At 42.0% G+C, this 22,333-nt stretch overlaps 2 protein-coding genes and 1 pseudogene across 2 annotated transcripts; 2 read left to right on the forward strand and 1 right to left on the reverse strand.

Moving 5' to 3' along the window:
• Positions 1-3,170: 3,170 nt before the first annotated feature.
• On the forward strand, positions 3,171-4,058 carry LOC144740246 (nerve growth factor-like). The gene has a single exon (XM_078623115.1). The coding sequence runs from the start codon at positions 3,171-3,173 to the stop codon at positions 4,056-4,058; it is 888 nt and encodes a 295-aa protein (XP_078479241.1).
• A 3,413-nt stretch (positions 4,059-7,471) lies between these two features.
• LOC144740245 (CD9 antigen-like) lies at positions 7,472-14,782 on the forward strand (annotated as a pseudogene).
• Positions 14,783-15,080: 298 nt separating this feature from the next.
• LOC144740244 (mitochondrial glutamate carrier 1-like) lies at positions 15,081-21,944 on the reverse strand. The gene is given in 14 exon segments (XM_078623113.1): positions 15,081-15,099; positions 19,121-19,212; positions 19,215-19,251; positions 19,330-19,370; positions 19,372-19,406; positions 19,485-19,642; positions 19,724-19,922; positions 20,010-20,070; positions 20,072-20,122; positions 20,213-20,304; positions 20,874-20,889; positions 20,891-20,930; positions 21,280-21,405; positions 21,925-21,944. Coding segments are annotated over 14 exon segments (987 nt in total).
• Between the last annotated feature and the right edge of the window lie 389 nt (positions 21,945-22,333).

Genomic DNA, 22,333 nt, shown 5'->3' on the forward strand with positions numbered 1-22,333 from the left:
GGAGCTGCCCGTCAGCCTGGATCAATCAAGTTCCTGTTTGAACCAGCAGAGTGTGTGTGTGTGTGTGTGTGTGTCTTTGTATTGTACATGATCACTCCCATATCAGCTCCTCCAAAGTCTCCAAAAATACCTTGATCCAAATGCCAAGATGATGATGATTTTGCAGATGACAAAATGGCCCTTCTGACCCTCGTTCCTGTATGTTAGAGTTCTACACATCCAAGTGGGGCTTCTTATGCACTTCAACTGAGCATGAACTGATCCACATGAGAGGAAGAATTATACACAGGCTGGACATGAACAAAGTAAACATCAACACTGGATGTGTCCCATGCGGGACAAGACTTAGCCTGGTATGGAGCCCTTCAATGCCTCACAATGAACATGTCCCAGACCGGATTGTGATATGAGTGCACTCATTCAGTATGATGGTCATATGTACACTGCTATTACATCACACAAGGTTACAAATGGAAAGCACTTACAATCCTAAGTAACAACGGATCTACTTAATGGCGTAGAAAGCCTATAATTTACCTCTCAAAGGTGCAAGCATCTACTTGCATCTCTAGTATTTCTCAACACACAGAAAAACTGTGCTTCAAATCTATGGGAAGTTCAGGATTGTGGAAAAATACCTGATATATGTAGTATACATCTTTTTTTCATTCTCCAATGTAAGCTGTTATTAATCAGAACAGACCCAGCTCCGCCTATACGTACATAATTTGCAGCTGCTGGACATTGTCCTTGAACAGTCTACGTAGGCAACACTGACCTCTTCTGGTATCAGTTGCTGTTGCTGTTTTCTATGAAAGACGGACATTGTAAAATGTCTCTACTGCAGCATGGAATTCATTGCTTCATTATCCAAGGTCAACACTAATCAACATTGCGGGCCAGAAAAGATGGATATCACAGAACTCCAAAATACTGATTCTCCTGTTTCAACTCACCCACCTCGTTGTTTCTGAGAGGAGGGGTGTTCAAACATATCACACCCTCAAAGCATGCAAACTATTCATAAACACAAACCTACATGGATGCATATGTGGCATTCACACACACGCACATGACACAGTGTTTGCGTGTGTGACAAAGTGCACACATGTGTTCATATTTGCCATTAATACAAAAAGGAGTGCTTTATTTGGAAGATATATGTAGTATCTAATGAGGTGTGAGATACCATACATTCCGGGATATGGCAAGTGTGAGTTGAGAGCTAAACATGGTGAGTGCGTGTGTTTACTTGCCAAAGTAAACACAAAGATAAGGTCAGATAATGGTAAACTGTGTATGTCTGGCAGAGATGGTCATGGAAGGTCTTATCTGCACCTTGAAACTCAGCCGTTTTTCCTCATTGACACAACATTTCCTTTGCAGTTGTGTTTTCGCATTGAATTTGCCTGAATGCGCATTTATTATCTTTAATGAAATGTGTTTTGAAAGCAAATGTGTTTTGAAATGTGTTTTTAAATTCCTACATTTATGTCTAGTATGTTGACAAAGAGTAAGCAATAAGTCAAAAAAGCTTCTTATCAGTGTATAGAAATGTGGCTTCTGAAAAATGATATGATTGGTTTATGTTGACTTTTGACAGCATCTATATTTATATCCAGTATGATGCTAAGTGTCATAATTTTCTTTCAATGCCAGAAGTTTGGTTATTTTTGTATACGTAGACTTAACATATAACTGTGACTTTGATGACCTTCAGTGGTCCAAATGTTGGATGTGCTTACTGGTGCAAACAAGCACATTTAATTACAAACTCTGAGCTGTGTTTGTATTTGTGTGTGTCTGCTTCAGAGCTGAGGTTCAGGAGGGTCCAGATGGCAGGCAAGAGGGGCCTGGCCTGCACTGGAGTCTGGCTGTAGAGTCCACTGGGGCTCCCTCTTTAACTGGACACATTCCACAGGTACACAGAAACATCCAACACAGACACACTCAAGAACACGACACACTCAAGACGTTCCCTTAGTAGTGAGAAGAACAAAAGTTCAGTGCACAGTGTGCCGCTGAAAAAAACTCTTTTTCTGATCTGATTCTGATCTTTTCATGTCAATGACCCCTGTCTCTCTCTCACACACACACTTACTTACAAATGTTTCATCCATCACGCTGACTCACAGACCTACTTGAATCCATATGAAAGCCTTTTCATTCAGTGTGCTTTTCAAATATCAACATAGGCCCTATAATCCCAATACAAATTAAATAAAAAGCAAAATAAATTCATAACTCAGTGTAGTGTTTGTTCCATCAGCCATAACCAAAAAAAGTTCAGTCAGTCAATTTGATTCAACCAAGCAGAAAAGAAAAAAAGTCACGGCTCCTCTGTCCATCTTTCCATGTCACATCCAGAAAGATAATGTTTCCTCACTCTTTCCAAATCATTGCATTAGCAAACACATCCCCGAAGGTCCTGATAAGACAACATAAGGAATCTCATACATTCATCTCATTCAGAAGTTGGTGAAATGGCAGAACTTTGTTTGTTGACAAAGAAATGATCCCAAGATGTCAGACCTAAAATCCAGTGCATAATCCACAGATTATGCACTCACATTGTTACAGCTCTTAAAACACTTATAAAAAATGCATGTGACATATTTCCACTGCTTCAAAATATACTTTCTCCTTCCATGCTTTCATGTCCTCCTTCCTGCACTTCACTTCCTTCTAACTTTTGACCTCAACTCACAAATGATTGGGCCATGAATGACAAGTATTGTCCTCTATTGACCAGTGGTATGTGATCAGTACTCAACAGATTTTACACCATCTATGAAACTAATTCACTGACAACCCATGAAATTACAGAAACTTTGCAGAATATGGACACAATTTAAGATACCACCACATTGAACAGTTTTGATCTTCCAAATACCATTTACTCTAATTATGAATATGATCTCTTGTTTTGTTGTACAACCAACAACTCTACTGTTTTGAATCACTGCCAAAATCTACTTTATTTAAACAGAAAATTTAATCTATACAGTTTGTGACATCTGTCCTAAGACCCTTGACCAGACTAAATACTAAAAGTAATTTCTTCTTGTCCGTCAATAGTTTCAACAGGAATGTGGTACTTGTTTGTGGTTGATGTTTGACATGACTGTAACTCTCCACTTCCACCTGTGATTGGCTCAGGACGTGTGCCCATGAGGTCGTCACCACTGGTCCTGGTCCTCCTGATCGGCGTCCAGGCTGTACTGAACATGGGAGGTGGATTGACCCGGCGTGCCGGGGCAGCCAACCACAAAGTAGGACAGCTGACAGTAGCCAATCACAGAGAAGGACAGCAGCAGACAGCAGCGAGGGAACAGCTTTCTGAGCAGCATCCTTCACAACACTATAGGACCAGCCATCACAGGACCAAGAGGCCTCATCGGGCAGCTACATGCACACAGGATAAGAGCCTTGTCGTGAGGCATTCAGATTCGACCCCTGACCCCTCCATTCCAGTGGTCGACCCCAAGCTCTTCTCCAAAAGACGTTACCGCTCCTCACCCCGTGTTGTCTTCAGCGAGGTGCCACCATCACATGATGCCTTGGAAGGCGAGGGCTATGACACTGAAGGGGTAAGAGGTTTGAGGGTAAGGCGCAGAGCAGGGTCACATGGTCACACCATGCACAGAGGAGAGTACTCAGTATGTGACAGCATGAATACCTGGGTGGGCAACCTGACACGAGCCACAGACATAGCTGGTAATGAGGTGACAGTGCTGCCCAATGTTACCATCAACAACGTGGTGAAGAGGCAGTTTTTCTATGAGACCACCTGCCGATCCCCCACGCACAGGGGCTCCACTGCTCAAAACGGGGGGAAACCAGGGGGACGGGGTGGCAAACAGGGCTCCAAATCAGGCAACTCAGGCTGTCTTGGCATCGACAGTCGCCACTGGAACTCCTATTGCACCAATACACACATATTCGTAAGTGCCCTCACCAGCTTCAATGAACGGACAGCTTGGCGATTCATCCGTATCAACGCTGCATGTGTGTGTGTTCTCAGCCGGAAGTCTTGGGCGGGAAGAATGGGACACTGACTGGGGCGCACAACTTCTGGCCTGACGTGAAATATGAAACAGCACACACATTTCTCCAAAACAGCCACTGCAGCTTTATTGCCAATACTGTAATGCTCTTTCCCACCTCAATACATACACTGACCATGGCATTGAGTACACACACACACACACACACACATTCATCTTCCATCCCCTCGGCCCCTGACCCTACCTCAGTCCAAAAAGTCCTGGTTGCTCTAAGTTATAATGACTGCATGTCATATTTATGGTTTATACATTCAAATATGAAAATATATACAGTATGTGTACAAAATGAATTCAAGCTTTTAATGTTGTTGTTTTTTTTTGTCATTGTGTTATTTATTAAACTCTTCAGTACTTTCCTGGTTTGGCTGTTTCAATTTCACGGTCACATATTCGTATTTTTATATGGTTTGACTTTTTTCCATCTATTTTTTAAACCAGGGCATAAATGCCGTAGATCGAGGGAAGATGAGAGGAAGAGAATTTCATCTCTGCTGGAAAAGTATCCAGTGGAGCCTATTTCAGGATTGTAAATTTTTAACGGATTATACTGCCCCCTTGTGGCCAACTGAAATATTCACGTAAATAAAACCAACAGCTAAGTGGAACAACAATTCAGATGCCCAAAAAGGCCATTCATTCCAACATTCTGCACAAGTCCTTGTGTCTCCTATCTGGGATGCTCCTTGTTTGATCAGTCATACATTGGTTGTTACATGTTTGTGTGTAAAAAAAAAAACTTAAAACTGAACCTCAGCACAATATAAAATTACAATGCAGTAATACAGTACAGTGTATATAGTATAGCACTGCATCTGTACGCACAGTTGAATTTGTAAATGTAGAGAAATAGGGCTGAGCTGACGTACATGATCTTCACAGACCAATGAGAAGACACAAGGAATTATGGGTAAGATGCAAATACTTTCTGTGCATTTATTTCTCCTTCTGTGGAAATGTCTCAGCTGCTCAGGTGACTTTTCTCATCTTCTGCCACTTATTCCGGTTACAGGTTCTTTATGGAAAGGAATTCAATCAGTGCTACCAGTAGGTGGTGCTCTTCTGTCACTGAAATGTCTTTCTGGCAGGAGAAAGACATATCAAAGTGTTTTATCAAAGTTTTTCATCAAAATTATACTAAAATTGATTTAATGAAACCAGACTGTGCTTTATTTAACATATTTCACCATCAGCCTCAAACAGTCCACAGATATCTCAATCTGTCATCGTTTATGACCTCAGAGGAAAAGGCCCCTGGCTCTGACCCAAACATGGGTGTAACAGACCGACAAATAACAACCGCAATTACTGATCCCACCCACTCAGAAGCAAAGGAGAAAAGTGTGGGTTTAGTTCTATATTTCCTGAGGGGCTAAGTCTATGGGAACTGAATTTCATACAAAACAAACTTCAAGGGAGGTTCAGTTCATTTGACCTGAGTGAAGTAACTTTCAATAGACAGAAATCTAGATAACTCCCAGCATGGCTTCTTTGACAACTGTCATATCTAATAACATATAAAATCAGACCGTTCCCATGACGCTTTGAGGTATCACGTTGAGCAGTGAAACAAGGTGCTCTGTAAACATCAGCATAGGCAGGTGTACAATAATTATCATATCTGTATGATAATCAATCTTCCTCCAAAAAGCCAAATGTATGATCAGATGATCATTCCGTGAATGTGTGTGTTTGTACCCGTTACTCAGGCGACCAAAGCAGTTACTGCTTCTGACGTTTTTGGTCACGTGCCTTTTTGTGATCAAAGCAAGCTTTGAAGCAGCTGTCCAGCACCGGAAATGATGCTCCGACTTAGAACGCTTACAAGCTTGTATTGTTGCATCAATGTCAGACAGCCATCCTACATTTTCTACCTGGCAACACATCATGGAGGTTATGACCGATTCATTTTTATTCTTTTTCACATGTTTGTTCTATGTTAATCCAGTCTTCCCTGTTCTAGCTCTCTCCTGGTTCAGAATTTGTTTGCTGTCCAAACTAATCCTTTTTCCTCTGTCCTCCACAATCCCCACCAAAAAGGACAAACTCTTCTGTGAAGAAGAGTATTAGATGCTTCAGCTTGGAGGTCGGCGCATATGTAAAAGTGTTGGTGATTCTCATGGACACATCACGTCTATCTATTCCTGTCTGACTCCTCCTTGAGCACTGGCTTGGCAGATCACTGTTACTCTAAAAGGACATTTTCTAGTCCGTGCATCATTTCCTAGCGATAAAAAGAACTGCTATTTGTATGTTCCCTCCGCTCTCCATGGTTGTGAGGAAAATATTTATGTTGAGTGCACTGCTGCTGCTGGTGACACTGAGGGAAGAAATGCAGTTGTGGGGGCTGTTTTCCATTTCATTGGGTATTTTATATTTGTCTCCTCTCCTTTGTCACCAGACTGAACAAAGCACTTTGTATTAGGTTATGGCAAGACTTGACTATTCCTGACGCTCCTACTTGGTTAAACCGGATTTGATTGTTAAATCACTTTTATTGATGACACTGAAATTCATGATGAAAGTATTAGTTAAAGATTCTGCAGATACACATTCATATACACAGACAACTTTAAATTGTTGGATTCCTTCCCACAGCAAAAACATCCCAGCAAATTCATATTTAAGTAGATATTGAAGTATCACTGAAATTGTTCACAACAATATATATAGTACACTATTTTCTTAGTGGTGAGAGAGAGAAAGAAGGAGAGAGAGTTATCTAATAATTTCAATAATCTGACAAAACAGGGGTTTTGTAATTTCAATAATCTGACAAAACAGGGGTTTCCTTGTACAATCACTGATTTAACACATCAATAATTTGTTGTTGCTTTTGAATTATTATGTTCTGTCATCAGCTCTTTGTTCAGCAGCAGTGTGTGTGTGTGTGTGTGTGTGTGTGTGTGTGTGTGTGTGTGTGTGTGTGTGTGTGTGTGTGTGTGTGTGTGTGTGTGTGTGTGTGTGTGTGTGTGTGTGTGTGTGTGTGTGTGTGTGTGTGTGTAAAAGGCTTTGGTTTATATTTCAGATGGACAAGAAAAAGGATAAACCACACAAACCCATACCATCAGTCACAGGTGGGGACACAACACTTCTGCACTTCTGCCAACATTTTGCAAAATGCCCGTCGTGTTGTCTCAGTCCCCCTCGGTCCCCCCACTATTATTGAAAGGGGCGGTCTGGAAATAGTCTGCAGCCATAAGGTCTTTGTGAGAGAGTGTTTGAGAGAGAGAGAGAGAGAGAGAGAGAGAGAGAGAGAGAGAGAGAGAGAGAGAGAGAGAGAGAGTTTTCTTGATGCACAAGTGTTTTGACTGGCGTGAACCCTTATTGTCGTATTGTGCGCAGCCAGCAGCGGTCCGGACATTTCTGCGGGGATAAAGACATCACTGACCCATCCAGGAAACGTCATGGGAAAAGTGGAAGGAGGGATGAAATGTGTGAAATACCTTTTGTTCGTGTTCAACTTCATATTCTGGGTAAGTGCGCCCGCTGCGGTGATGGAGCAAGTTGGTGCGTAATGCCCGCGAAGCAAGTGCAGCGCGGAACTGAACCAAGGCTGGATTCTGGTTTGTTTATTTCTTTTACATAGCTTAAAGAGGTCGAGCATTTACAGCTGTCGCATCCATCCTCTTGCCAGGCTCCTCTGTGCTTTATTTAGCTGCCATCCAGCGCGGGTTCACTGCTCTCCTCACAGCTTTCAGTTGGAGTTTATAGGTTCACCGGGCTCAATCACATTTTCCACACTGGAGGGGAAAAACGCCCCTTTTTTCCCCGGTGAAACGTGTTTGTGAAGGACTGACTGGATGAGAAGTCATGAGTGAGTTAGAGGCAGCGTTGAGGTTTGATCCATTGACAGCATGATCAAGACCTCAAGATGCCGGATGCATCTTCTTCTTCATAGTAGAAGTAGAAGAGGTGTGTGTGTGTGTGTGAGTGTGTGTGTGTGTGTGTGTGTGTGTGTGTGTGTGTGTGTGTGTGTGTGTGTGTGTGTGTGTGTGTGTGCGTGTGTGTGTGTGTGTGTGTGTGTGTGTGCGTGCGTGCGTGTAAGAGGGAGATTTTCTAACAAGCATCTGTGGCGTGGATCAGGCATTGAGGATAGTGTGAATGGATCCTTTGTGACAACAGGACAATAGCATAACTTCAGTCTGCTTCTCCAGCCTGGATAAGCAGCAGACGCCTTTGAAGCCTTAAATGCAGCTGCTCCACCACTCTCATCACTGATTTGTTCCTTCTTCACTCAGAATCTGCCAGAATAGGTGCGGTGCGTCTGTTGACTGAATCTCTGACAGTGTGAGCTCAAGCAGAGGCAGAGAGGATGATCTTGATGACAGATGGATGCCTGACAGCCCTGAGTGAATGTTTATGGACAGAAGGAGCAAATGTCTCGGGAAAGAAAAAGGTCATTGGGAGATTGTTTTGCTGGCGCGTGTGCTCACTCTTGTGGCAAAAGGACTGTTAGCATGAACTTGACCCAAATAAAGATAGAAAGAGGTCAGTATGATAAGGGGATGTTTGATGGATGTGTGTGCCAAAGCACAACATGGACACACCGATTCCACTTTCTGGTCATCAAACAATAACTGATAAGCAATTATTGATCCGCTCTGAGGCTGCACCCTCCTCTGTTGATAAGGGTGAGATGATCCCATCAGTGTTTTTTATAAAAACAGATGGAGGAGGGGCAGATATGATTCGCTTTAAATCCCACTCAGAGCTTTGAGTGTTGCACACACAAGCCAGTGGACTGTGACACTGATCACTGCTAGCAGATGGGAGCTGACTGACATACTGGCACACAAGTGCTCAAAACATAGAAACAAACCTGAGAGACAAAGAGTTTCATATAATGACCAACCTCGCTAGTACTTAAACATGGTCATCAAAAGCAGCCTACAAAGTATCTGTTTATAAACCATTCCTACTCCACAGCTCAGCAGCATTAGGAAGTAAGACTGCATTACTGTTGGAATGTAAGCTCTTGTATCCGGTGACACAGCTTCCAGCAGAACATCAATACCTTGCTGGCATGTCAGGTCTGTTTGCTGTTCAACAACTGGTCCAGTTACTCACATAAACATAAGCTGGTGACATTGACAGCGTGTGCCAAACGTTGGAGCTCAGGAATTATGTATGTTCTCTGATGTTTCCTTTTTCATCAACGTTTTCAAACAACATGACACAATTTTAAGTGTTATGATTCCAAACAGCATTCATTTGACAAGTCGCCAGTGTTTATTGTTTGGTGGTTTACTTTGTCATTAGTGAATGCATCTAAATACAATCCATAATTACAGAAACTTTGAATATACACTCATTTAGATCAACAAATGTCCTAAACAATGTAAAAAGGGTTGATCATGCGATGTTCTTCAGGAATTTTGCCTAAAAGGCACAATGTCAAAAGGTTTTGACACATTGCAAAAATGTTTTGTAGTTGAAATTCAATGGTTTTATTCCTGTGATGTGCTGTAAGATGGATTTTGATATTTCTTGTGTTCCACAAGGAAGTATCCAGGGCCCACTGCTGTTTGTATTGTGCATCAACTAAATTGCCCACAAACACAATCATCAGTGAAGCGGCTCTTTCACTTGACTCCCCAACACTCACCATGCAGTGTAGTACGATGGGATTTACCCTTAATTTTCTTCCTCATGCAGACACTTTCCCCATGCCCATATTTTTAAACATGCCATGCATCTGCTTTCCCAAACGTGTTTGTTAGAACACTGTGCTGGATTTTAAGAAGTGATTTAAGAAGGTTTTCTGTTCACATTTTCTTTAATTCACAACAGTTTCCTGAGACTAACCCAGAAAATGGATAATGACACTGACTCTCAGACCAGGAAAACAGACCTGTGTCAGATGAGCCCATATGCTTTCATGGAAATTCCCCTCACAAAAACACTATTTAACTGCACCGTTAAAAAAAAAAGTGGGCCTTAAAACACCATACCACACCAAAAACCATACATTTTCAATACAGCATGGACATAGATCCCATCACATACTAGACATACCCAGACCTACAGGGATTTTAAGATAGCTTACAAGTAACATTCAATTCCATTGGTAGATTAGACACATAACGGCTAAGACAGGACTTTTGTAGGACAGCGGTGACCGTCAGCAGTCTGTGTCCACAGACAAGGATAAAAAGATGATCCTCTACCAACTCTCGTTTCCTCTCTCCCATCCCTGTTTCATTCTCTCATTCAATGTGTCCACCCCCCATTGTGTGCCAAAGCTACATACAGAGGGAGACAGTGGGTCTTTGTGCTTTGGGTGAGGCTGGGAGGGAGGACGTGAAGGGGGGTGAGCTTGGGGAAACATAGAGGTAAGTCAGAGGCCGGGTGGGTAGTTTTGGTGAGAGCACAGGCAGAAGGGAGGGGTGTGTCTGGTGTCAGCTAGACTAATGATGGCAGACAAAGTGTTGGGATAAGTAGGGGGGGTTGAAAGTAGTGAGGGGGTTAATGGGACCTGTGGGACACTTCACACACCGGAGTGCCAGAGTTGAGCACCAAGCATGTACCGTAACACTGCTTATATTCAACATGTTTCAACATTCAACAAAAATCAGATCTTTTGACTTTCCTTCTAACCATCTCTATTTGTGAATGCATCGATTTCCTTTAATCTGCGGAACAACTACCTCAATTCTCCATTCTCCAAGCATCTACATTTACATCATCCTCTATGATGCATATCCACAGCAACATCTCTGGGGGTTCTGACACACACCGGCCTGAAATAAATCCACAGCACCTATTTACAACAAAGTTCAGTAAACCTGCAGATTTGCAGCAGTCATAATCTGATGCTTTATCACTTCTGGCCTGTAAATCTTTAAAACCCCAAGAGCTCAACTGGCTCATATATCACCACACATGATGCTAAATCCTCAGTTTAGGAGGAAGTGGTTTCTCAATACCTGTCCCATTCTGGCGTGTTACAAGTGAGAAACTCTTGGTTACCAGGTCAGAAACATAGAATATGAACTGCAGTTGTGGAGTGGAGAAGGATGAGCGGGTAGCCTGTGAGGAGGACGGTAAAATGTAGGAAACGACAAATGGTAGGAGCAGAAAGTCTTGGTGAAAAAAGATTCAGAAGAAGAATTTGTTATGACTGAACGTAGCAACAGGGTTTGTTTCCCCTAATGATTCCACTTGACAGAGCTGAAACAGTCACACAAGCATGAGTGTTTGCAAAATCAGAGAAGTAGGACACAGACCACGTGACGAGCGCTGCTAAATACACGTCATCATTATATTTCTCTGCAAAAGCACTTGTTTTGAATCCCAGCGCAGTGATTTTTACACTGGATTATCCTCAGGGGGTGAGTGGGTCTGTGATCTCTAAACCCTCTCGGTATTGATCTGTCAGTGGAGCAAGCACCCACCCCAGTCTCTGTCCTTCAGAGCATCTCAGAGCTTTTAGCTCAGTCACTGCGGAATCTCTGGTTGTCTGCACTACAGGTAGTATGAATCTTTTGGATGTATACTGATGGTGCAGGATGAAGGAAACTATGAGCAACATGGAACCACATTTCCAAACAAACTGGAGCGCCTGTTTCTGCTCAAGGTGCTGCATGGCTGCCCGTAGCCAAAGGGGTCATTTTCTTCATAGCAGGACGCCAGAGTGTTTTAGATTTTAAAATAACTTTATGATGGAATCTATCGCTCCAGAACTATCTGATCCATAACACATATGCATATTCAGACTTACTGTTTTACACAAACTATACTTTTATAGTATTTACAAAGGGTGGAGGTTCCACAGTGGAAACTTCATGTCACATTCACTTTATTTAGGTGGAAATTGTTGAGAAAAAGGTTTTTGCAATTTGGTGAAACAGTTTACTGCTGTGATAAGACAAATGCTATGAGAAAATTAAAGTGCCAGTTCAATGGTCAGTTGACCATTCAGACAACAGTGTAATTGATTTTGGTTTAGTCACAGCGAAAGCCTGGCTTCGTGTGATATTTATCTTCAAAATTTGTTTGTTTTTGTAATAAGCATTTTATAAGCTTATACTGTCCTGTTCTGCCTTTTTGTTGTACAGGTGATGGGATGCTTCATTCTGTCTGTCGGACTGTGGCTACGTTTTGACCCAGAAACTGTTTCCCTACTCAACGGTGATAAGGCTCCAGACACCTTCTTCATAGGTAGAAGACTCTTTTCACTGTCTGCTCTGTCTGTTTGTGGTTCTGCAATGAGAGAAGGAAAGTCACTTGACCAAGGCAAAAGTAATTTTGTATGATCATGTTCAAAACTCATGTTCCTCGCATCTTCGCCTATTTGGAAAAAAGGCTTTTATTGACATGTTTCCGTGCAACTCCCATTCCCTCTAAAGAAATATCTTCCTCCACGTCAGAAGGAATATTCCTACCACAAGCTTACGTCCATGCACACACATACACACAAATACACGCTGTCGCCACAAATAGAGACCTACACATGCACAAGGCTTTAGTGCGTGGGGCAGTACCCATGCACATAACTTTTGGTTACACTAACTGTGTGTGCCAGAGGTCGGTGTCCCAATAAGACAGATTCTGGATTCCATACATGGAGGAATGTCATGGAAATGAGTGGAAATAACAGGAACGATTGCTGTACATGCAGATTAAATATGTGAGGGGATCCCTCTGGGCTGCTAACCATCGGATGGTCTGCTCAGATGGAAAGAGACAGAGAAGGGACAGAAACAGTGAGTGCGGCGGGAGGGTTAAAAAAGCATGAGAGAGGATAATCAAAGAAGCAGATGGGGATCCATGGAAAGGATTTGAGAGAAGAACAATATCTCAGGCGTCAGTTGAGTTGACAGTGCTGTTAAGTGGAGCTGCTGGGTGAAGAGGAGCAGCTGGTGTGAATCTCCTCGGACTTCAGCATACGTCACAGACACAGAGGGTGAAATCCCCTGAACAATTGAAGAACAGGTTGATATGGTATAGGAACTGTCAGGGTAGGTTGAGGTCTCCTTACACAACTATTTCCAGTCAGGATTTTCTTTCTTATCCCAAACCACTGTAATGAGAGCACCCATCGGTGGACTGGTGTTGCATAATTCTTTCCTACAAAATCCTGTAATAGTGAATTTCATCATGTGAATTTCATCATATGTGGCTTCAGTAAAGATGACATCTGCTGGGTGCTCTTACAGCACAGTGATACACATGGCATTGACAGTGAGAGCGCCGTCCACACAGACGGGGGCTGAGAGCACTTAACTGTTGTGGTGCCACGTTCCCATGGCATCAAGACCACAGAACACATGTAATTTCCCTGTGCTTTGACGTGATCAAACCAGAAACAAATCTGTCTTTCAGTACAGAATAAATGATTCTCCCCTCTCAACTATGTATTATACACTTGTATGTATTTGTTTCGTTCCCACCTGAGCCCACATCGCCAGGGACTGACTGCATCTTCTTTAACCCTCTGCAGACATGTCACTTAGCAACAGACCACACCTGTATCGGTTTATTGTCAGGTTCCTCCCTACAGACCAATGTAAGTCTGAGATGTCAAACATCCCACTTAACGTTCTCCAGAAGATATTAAGCACACCACAAGAAAAAGTGTTCATGCACTAGCAAAGGATTTGACAAAGCACTGAACCGTCCACCGGGTCTGAGAACAGTAAATATTAAAGACATTGACTGGGAAACCTGCTTCTGTAACCCATGACGTGTCGATTCTCAGTACTCTGCTTCCCTCTGCTGGTCAACCAGATAAATAATATGCACAATTTAACTTGCAGTCCCATCTGAGAAAAGATCTGAACCACTTCATCTGAGTGGTAAAATTTTGGTAAAATCGTACCCTTTCCCTCCAGGTGTCTATATCCTGATAGGTGTCGGCAGTCTGGTGATGTTTGTTGGTTTCTTTGGCTGCTGTGGAGCTGTGAGAGAATCTCAGTGCCTGCTGGGTTCAGTGAGTACAAATCTATATTTGAAAATCCTGAACCTGTTTATATTATATGCACTGTATATATTTACTGTCTTTGTGTCCTTTTTCAGTTCTTTGCATGTTTATTGATCATCTTTGGCGCAGAGGTGGCAGCAGGGGTGTTTGGCTTCTTAAACAAAGACAAGGTATATTCTCTCACTGCTGTAATAACTGATGTATTTCAACAAGAGAAATAAATGCCATTATCACACACGTCCTTTCTCATATAGATCATCGAAGATGTTCAAAACTTCTATGCAACGACCTACAATGAGAATAACAACAGCACTCTGATAATATCGTACCAGAAAGTGGTATGTCAAAAATATTAGCTTGAGAGGAATTATCACACAGGTGCTGGCTTCCATCATAAAACATATTCCATTGCACTTTCAGCTGAACTGCTGTGGAACTCTAGCTAACCCCTGTCCTGATCCTGAACCAGGTACCAAGGTGAGATCTACCACCAGCTTCTGCTGCTTTGTGGTCCAAAAAATGTCTTTGTTTAAACACTGCCTTACACCATTCATCTTCTTTTCATTCTGCAGGATTGTGAGACAGGCATCAAGGATTTCTTCAACAATAAACTCTACATCATTGGGTATGTCGGCATCAGCATTGCTGGAGTCATGGTGAGTCCGGACCCTCGCAGATATGAAAAATGACACATGCAGGTTGTGAGTTGTTGTTTTTCTACCGACAGATTATCGGGATGATCTTCAGTATGGTGTTGTGTTGCGCTATACGGAACAGCAGGGAGGTCATCTAAGCAGCCTCTCGCTCCTCCTGTGCCCAGAGAGACATCTACCAAAACAAAATATCCACTCAGGCACTTAACACTTCTTTTATTCAACTTACTTTCACAACAAGCTGATAAGACTTGGCCATTCACAAGTGTTCTGGGAACACTACCTCTACTTATGACCCTACAAGCTTTCAGATTGATTTCCAGCATGGCCAAATGTTACCCCAAATACTTTCATAGCAGTGTCAATGGTTTTTTCACACAGCCTTGACACTGACCCCTTCGCTCTGGGAAACCTGAGCCTGAGAGAGCAATCTGGGGGTCAGATCTGCAGAGTTTGCCTGTGTGTACACACAAACACACACAGATGTGCAGAGACACAGGCACACACAAGCGCTGCAATGTTTTGCCATGTGAGACCACAGCCTTAAAAATATGGCGTCTGGCGTCTTGTTGGGAATCCAGAGTAGGGTGTCAAGAGTAAATGTTTTGAGACAGGACAGCAACACAGTTACTAACACACAGTGAAAGAAGTCTGTTATATTCAAGGAATGGATTGACATTTGGGTAGATAGTGCTTATTTACTTTTGTACAAACAGAGTAAAATGATGTCTGCCTGGTTAAATAACCCTCAGTTATTAAATGGTTTGCTCAGCAGTGATCACTATAGGTGTTGGAGTTGGATCACAGCTGAGATAAGATGCAAGTCTAAATGCTGAGGGGAGACAAATCATAGAAAATTGAAAATAATACTTAAGAGTGAGCTAAACAGATCAACACAGAGGTATCGACCAAACATTGCGTCCTGACCAGATGACACATTTATCACATCACACCCTCTGAGTGTGTTCTGTGTGACTCACAAACGTAGGACAGGATCTCACATCAAAGGCCAGGTCTCTGATGAATGCACATCAACAAGATCATGATCCTGTGCCATGCACATGCACATATATTATCAGGCAAACTAATACATGGACGTTAACTGATAATGAAGTTCCAATATCCAAGCCAGGCATTTAATTTCATCCCATTTGGAAACCCTCCACTGTGCCTTGACACATACCAACCTCACTGTCTCTCCCTTTCTCTCTCTCACACACGAAAAACTCATTCAGGTTGGAATCACCTGAATTACATATGGCCACAGATCATTCCTGTCGGCTCGATTTCATATGGTAGTAGTCCAGTATGTAAATATGTGTGTTCTGTAGCTGTACATGGTTTGTGGCTGGCTTGATGATGATTATTTAACATGCTGTGTAGACAGAAGGGGCAGTAGTTGTATAGTGTCATAGTCCTGAGTGTTTGCATTCCTTACAAACGGCTTCTCTAACGTGCCTTTCTTTCAACTTTCTGTCTGGATGTAGCGTCAGAACTTAACAAAAGTGTACATATACTGAATGTGTTTGTGGAGTTGGACTGCGCTGAATATCCACACGCATTTGATGGGAGCACACCCAGCTCAACTTACTCACTATTATTGGTTTAGTGTGTTTTTAAATGTGTCACACTCAGCTGTGTTTCCTCCTTCGTCAAAAGAGCTAAAGTGGTGAAAGTAACTGTCTCAAATGTGATCAAACAATATGTCAATATTACTTTAATATAACTTTAACAGTAATTTGACACCAGGAAGGAAGACGCTTACATACCACTTGAGACTGCTGAAATACCAGCATTCATTAGGAGGTGTTTCTGCAGAGACAGAGAACAGAGAAACTAGATTGTCACTTAAAAAGGCTCTGGACGTTAGAGTAGGATGAAAGAGCTGTTAATAGTGTTCCACAGTTAGTGCCCCTAATACCACTGTGTGTGCAGTTCAGCCTTTAGCTGATTGTGTGTTAATTTATTTGAAGACCATTCCAGGCCTCTCAGGAACGTACAGTAGGTGTTTGAAGTTTAATAAAACATCTAAAGTTTTACAAAGTGTCTGATTCATTTGATCCCAGAATTGAACTTGTCTGTTTGCAGTCATTTCCTGGTATATTTGTGTGAGGTGAGGTCATTCAGTGATATCACACTCTTTCTTGGTTTTACTGCAGGGAGTCTGTAAGAGGTGACATCAGCTATTTGTACATAAAACACTAGTCTTATGTACAAATTGTGCAGAAATACAGTAGTTTTACTTATTAACTTCTAATTCACATTCCCTAAATCAAAATGTATTTCAACCAATGTCTTCTAAAGTAAAGCAACGAAATCTTTACTAGTTGTTTTATTGAGGTTTTTCACTACTGCATGAATAAAAAAAAGTGTACTCTCCATAAAACACATAATATATGATATTACAGGATAAAAGGATAATAGGATAAACACTGAATTGAAATAAATCCTCTCTGCAGTGCCAAATCTTTGGTCATCCTCATCTTGCGAGACAGAGAGACCCTCATTTAACGTCACAAGGCACAACAATCCCAAAATATTTGTTTTGGGTGGGGTGATGAACGCTGCACATTTCATTTTTCTGCTACTCACCGTGCATTCCCGTCCATCATCCTCTGCAGCTGTCAAACCAGTGCCATTACCACTTCTGTTTTTTTGCATTTAAATCTCGCTGATTTTTCCGGTCATGAAAATCCACACCATTTTTTTGTTTGTTTGTTTTTTTCCCATTTTCTTGTAAAATATCTGCTCTCAGTTTGAAAATAACCATGTCTGAGGATTATTGATTATTTTATATATATACAACACTCGAGTCCTGCCTCAGTTGTAGGAAGATTAGTGTCATAAAGTGTGTGGAAAAAACACGATAACGTCACTATGACCTGGATGACTGACAACCTTCACAGACAGGATCTTTGTAGTACAATTAAAACCCATGGCAATATAAGATCTAAAAAAAAAATCCCTCTTCGAGAAATTTTGATGTGGGTCTGCCCCTGACACCGTCGGCGTGCCGCCGCCACGGCAACAGGCAAATTCTGCTTGTAAGTACTTAAAATGCCCTTTTGACGTTACAACACGTTCATCAGAGCTAATTCCTTTCACATTTTTAATCCCAGCTGATTGTATTAAATATCCCCCTAAAATGACGTGGCTTCCAGGTTTAGTAGCACGCAGCTCATGTCCTAGTTTCACCTTTCTGCACTTGAGCTTTTCAGACAGCTGGATATTCAGTTCAGAGGAGAGCATGTGTATAATGCTGCAAAGCCTCCAGGACTAGACACACAGGGTAGAGTTACCCCCACATTGCTGCATGAGCATTTCTGCAGCACACTTCAACTTGTAGAGACATGTGGAGAGGAGCTGGGGGAACATATTGCAATCAGATATTGCTATTTTGCGGTCTGCACCTTTGTGATTGTAAATGTAAAACAGAACAGCGAAATCACACAAGCAAACGCCGAATTTAAAAATATTTATTCAGAGCTTATAAATCTGTATTTACATGCATAACTTTAACGATGAATCTGAAAAACTAAATCCATCTTTATGCTATTTTCTTAGCTAGTTGAACGAATTTAAAAGTACTAAAATATATATTTTTGTCTCAATTTGAGTTTACCTTTTAAAATTTAAAAGATATACTGAGTTTGTATACAAATGTGAAACTTGCACTAGTAACTTTGTTCCAAGCACTTTACCCAGTTACATCTTCCAGTACAGTATACAGTGTAAAGCGTGTGTCGATGTGCCAGGAAAAAGTGGGATTGTTCCACTTTCTTAGAAGACTTGGTCCCAAGAGCAGAGCAAACTCCATCAACAAACGTCTGTCCTTCATCTTGCTACATACGTAAACAGAAACAACATTTCTTTCGACCATATTAAACAGCTGTTTTGTAGCTGTTTAGCTTCAAGCTGACATGTTACATAATCAGAGTTGTGTAAGCTGCTATAGAAAAACATCCACAGTGAAGACCCCAAACCTGAACAAAGAATAAACATCAGGCAGCATCTGGATGCACACCACCTTATGACCTATACAGAACAGTTTAATTTTAATTGTGTTCTCCGCATCCAGGGAGTTCAACATGTGGCAGTCATTGGGTAAAAACATTATTTTCTAAGTGGAAATACTTTACATAGACCTTCTAACATTCATAGTCCATGGAAGCCGTTTTTTTTTTTTTTTTCAGGATATCCTTTCAATTTAACCGGGATTCTTGTCCATCATTATTTGGATGTTGCCTTCCTTCATCAACACATGTTACACAGCCCTCACAAATTGGCCGTCATAATGACGTGGGCTAAGGATAACATAATGAAGGTTATGTTGACTTGTTCTCATTGGTATCTTCCCTGGTCCCTTCGGTGTTTTTCACTGAAATCCTCTAATAATAAAGAACAGTAGTAGAGAGCTCGGTCAATTTAATGAAGTGGTAAATCGTTTATGCAGAGTAGATGCTGTAGGGGGGTGTAACCCAGTAGGGTATTCTCCAACACCTACAAAGTACACAACCTGGGCAATGCCGAAGAGAGGAGCAATGACCAGCGCCCGGCAACTGGCACCTTTTTAAGAAAGCCTGTGGGACCCTCCTTTCTCAGGATCTTTCTGTAATCGGAAGGAAAACCATTCAAAATGAGCATCATCGAGGTGATGATAGAAAACTCTGACATTATTAGAATTTACCTGACACAATCCACCACACCATTGTAAGTTTCCTCATTGGCAACCTTTTTTCAGAGACTGTAGCCTTGTCTTGACCACTGTACAGGGCATAGAGAAATGTTACCATCAGCAATTCTGTGAAATTGGCACTTAGGCAAACTGACTGATTCGCTCACCATCACAGGGGCTGACAGCCACAGCAGCAATGGATCCAGCCAAGCAACCAGACACAAAAGACCAGTAGAAGGGCACTGTTTGGTTTTCGGATGAATGCTGGCCAAGCTGGTGCAAATGTGCAAAAAGAGGGAAGTACACCACTGAGAATGGGATGTCCCTACAAAGACAAAGAAAGTTGGCCACATTAGAAACCAAGAGCCCAAGTTAGATCACTTGCGACTATTAAACACCCTCACACCTCATCAGCGTAGCCCCGAGTCCCTTTATACAGTCCTGTGGACCCCCTTTGGTCTTCAGCAGCTCTCTGGTGATCTGTGTGGCTGACACTCTTATGACCTGAGGTGCAGGGCTGGTGTTGTAGGAGCGGCTAAGAACAGCACTAGTTCCACCCATCTTCAGAGTTGTTACCACACTGGGTACCCCCCTTTGCTGGGCCGCTGGCAAATAGAAGTTAGATTGAATGTGTTGTTCAATCCACATATTTCATTCTGCTCTGCCAGAGAGTAATTTTGTCCTGTCTTTACCTAGCCTGCCTGCATCCTGAAGCTGGATCTTCAGCATCTCCATAGGTGTTGTTACAATAACCCTGACACATTCCTGCGCAGCATCCCGCCATCATTTCCTTGACCACTGTCAGCTTACCGCTGACAACACATACACATATGCTAAGTTAAAATCTAAACATGAGATGGCCTTGTACTTGCATTTCCACAGTGAGATTACTCACCCCATCTGTGCTCAACTGGTGGCGAAAGAAGTCATTGGCAGCAAGTTTGATGGCCTTCTCTGGGGTTACCAGGGTGAGATTTACAGCAGCACCTACAACGAGGAGCATCGCTCATGACAAACATTCTGATGAAAACAGCCTTCCATTTGCACTTTCATTGTAAATTCATATTTGGCACAGTATTAATATTCCATGCTGAACGTAAAATTATTTGTTCCACACTATTAGATTTCAGCTACTCATTGATTCAACCCCCTCTGTGTGTGTGTGTGTGTGTGTGTGTGTGTGTGTGTGTGTGTGTGTGTGTGTGTGTGTGTGTGTGTGTGTGTGTGTGTGTGTGTGTGTGTGTGTGTGAATGTGTGTTTACAGCTGGGGTACCTTGTGGAGCAGCTTCTGTTGGCAAGTTTGAATATGTTAATAAGGCATTATAAAGTGCTTTATGTTAGAAAAGTGACTTTTACATTCAAATCTGATAATCAAACTGGGAACCGGGTGTTGATGAGAAATTAGTTAAATCTTAAAATTAGTTAAATCTTAAAGACTTCCTTAATATTTAAAAGGCATGAGATATAACTTCGAGCATTTATTGTGTGACTCAAGTCTAAACCAAATGTAGTTATTTTATTTTCTGGGTCAAAACACGTTTCACGTTCGGCCTTACCTCTGTACATTCCAAAAGTAGCCGTCAGATTTCACTGTCTTTATTAGGCAATCCATCCTAGAGAAGAAAATAATAGGTTGTGAGATTTACAGCAAACGATCTTCATTCTTGACTGTTCAAAAATTACATCTGGGAAAAGACAACATCCTAAACAAATCATTCTCGCTACAAAACTAGCAGCTTTCATACCAGGAAGCGTTAATAGTATTGTGTTACATTTTAAATGGACACACAGATATACATTACGCCACTGACTAGCTGCATGTAGCAGTTGTGTACCTGATACTAGCTGTGTACGTATCAGGTGATTATGTAATCAAGGCTGCAAGGGAACCTGCAGGCTTTGGACAATAGAAAAACACACACTTGGGGGGAACTGATTGTTGACTTGGCACATGATTCTTACATGTTCTTGTAGAGCTGCTGCCCAGTTCGTTGGTTCTGCAGGCGTGTCTTGGCCAGGTCAATGGGGAACACACAGGTGACTCCTACCATACCTGCAATCCCTCCATTTATCAGTTTGGCTGGGAGGCTGTGCAGGGATAAGTGAAGAGGACCAACCTATGACAATCATTCCTGTTTACCCAGATCCACCAGCAGAGTATATGTAACATGTAACATAGTGAGTTATATTGAATTTCTACATAAAATCTACGTAAAATCCTCTTGAGTGGAGTTTATCAGTTAATGTGATACCAAGAGGTATCTTAAACTTCACTGAAGGTGAAGAATCTCAAGCTTGACTTATTAGCAGGACGTGTGAGAGCCTAGACAGACCTTACATGAAAAAAATGAACCAGTTACACTGTAACAATGTAAACATCACATCAATCTTAGTCATGCTGCTGCTGTGGTTCATATGTCTCAATGTCCCAATACCCTCAGAATAAATGCATAATTAATGAAGGTTTTGTACATGATAAATTAACCACCGAGGATCTGTGTGGTCAAGTCATTGGAACCCAGACGTGTGACTGCAGCGCTTCTTGTCCCAGTCAGATGTTTTTCTATTAATAAAAATATGGTGAACCGTTTGGTGTTGTACTCGTACCTGATCTGTTGTTGGGTCATGGTTCTTGGCAGCTGTGAGTGCAGCACAAACACGGAGGCCACAGGCAGGAGGCCAGGCTGAGGTTCCCTGGGGAGGACACTGAGCAAGCGCGGAGAGAGACACTCAGTGTTGTATATATAGGCAGCGCCAGCCCGGCTCATGCCAACCCACACTGGCCCACAGGCCAAGAAATGGAGCTGGGGTCAGTCATCATCCTGACCAAGCAAACCACACAAACCACCACAAACAATTTAAAATGTAACACAAATAAATTATTTATCTAAAGAATTCAAGTGAGGATTGTGCTTAATGATCCACCAGCGTGTACACACACATACTCGCACACACATACTCGCAAACACACACACACACACCACACACACAACCAAGGAAATACAAATTATGTTGA

Source organism: Lampetra planeri, unplaced genomic scaffold (genome assembly GCF_965212315.1).
Source record: "Lampetra planeri unplaced genomic scaffold, kcLamPlan1.2.h2 scaffold_1989, whole genome shotgun sequence".
Classification (NCBI taxonomy): Eukaryota; Metazoa; Chordata; class Hyperoartia; order Petromyzontiformes; family Petromyzontidae; genus Lampetra; species Lampetra planeri.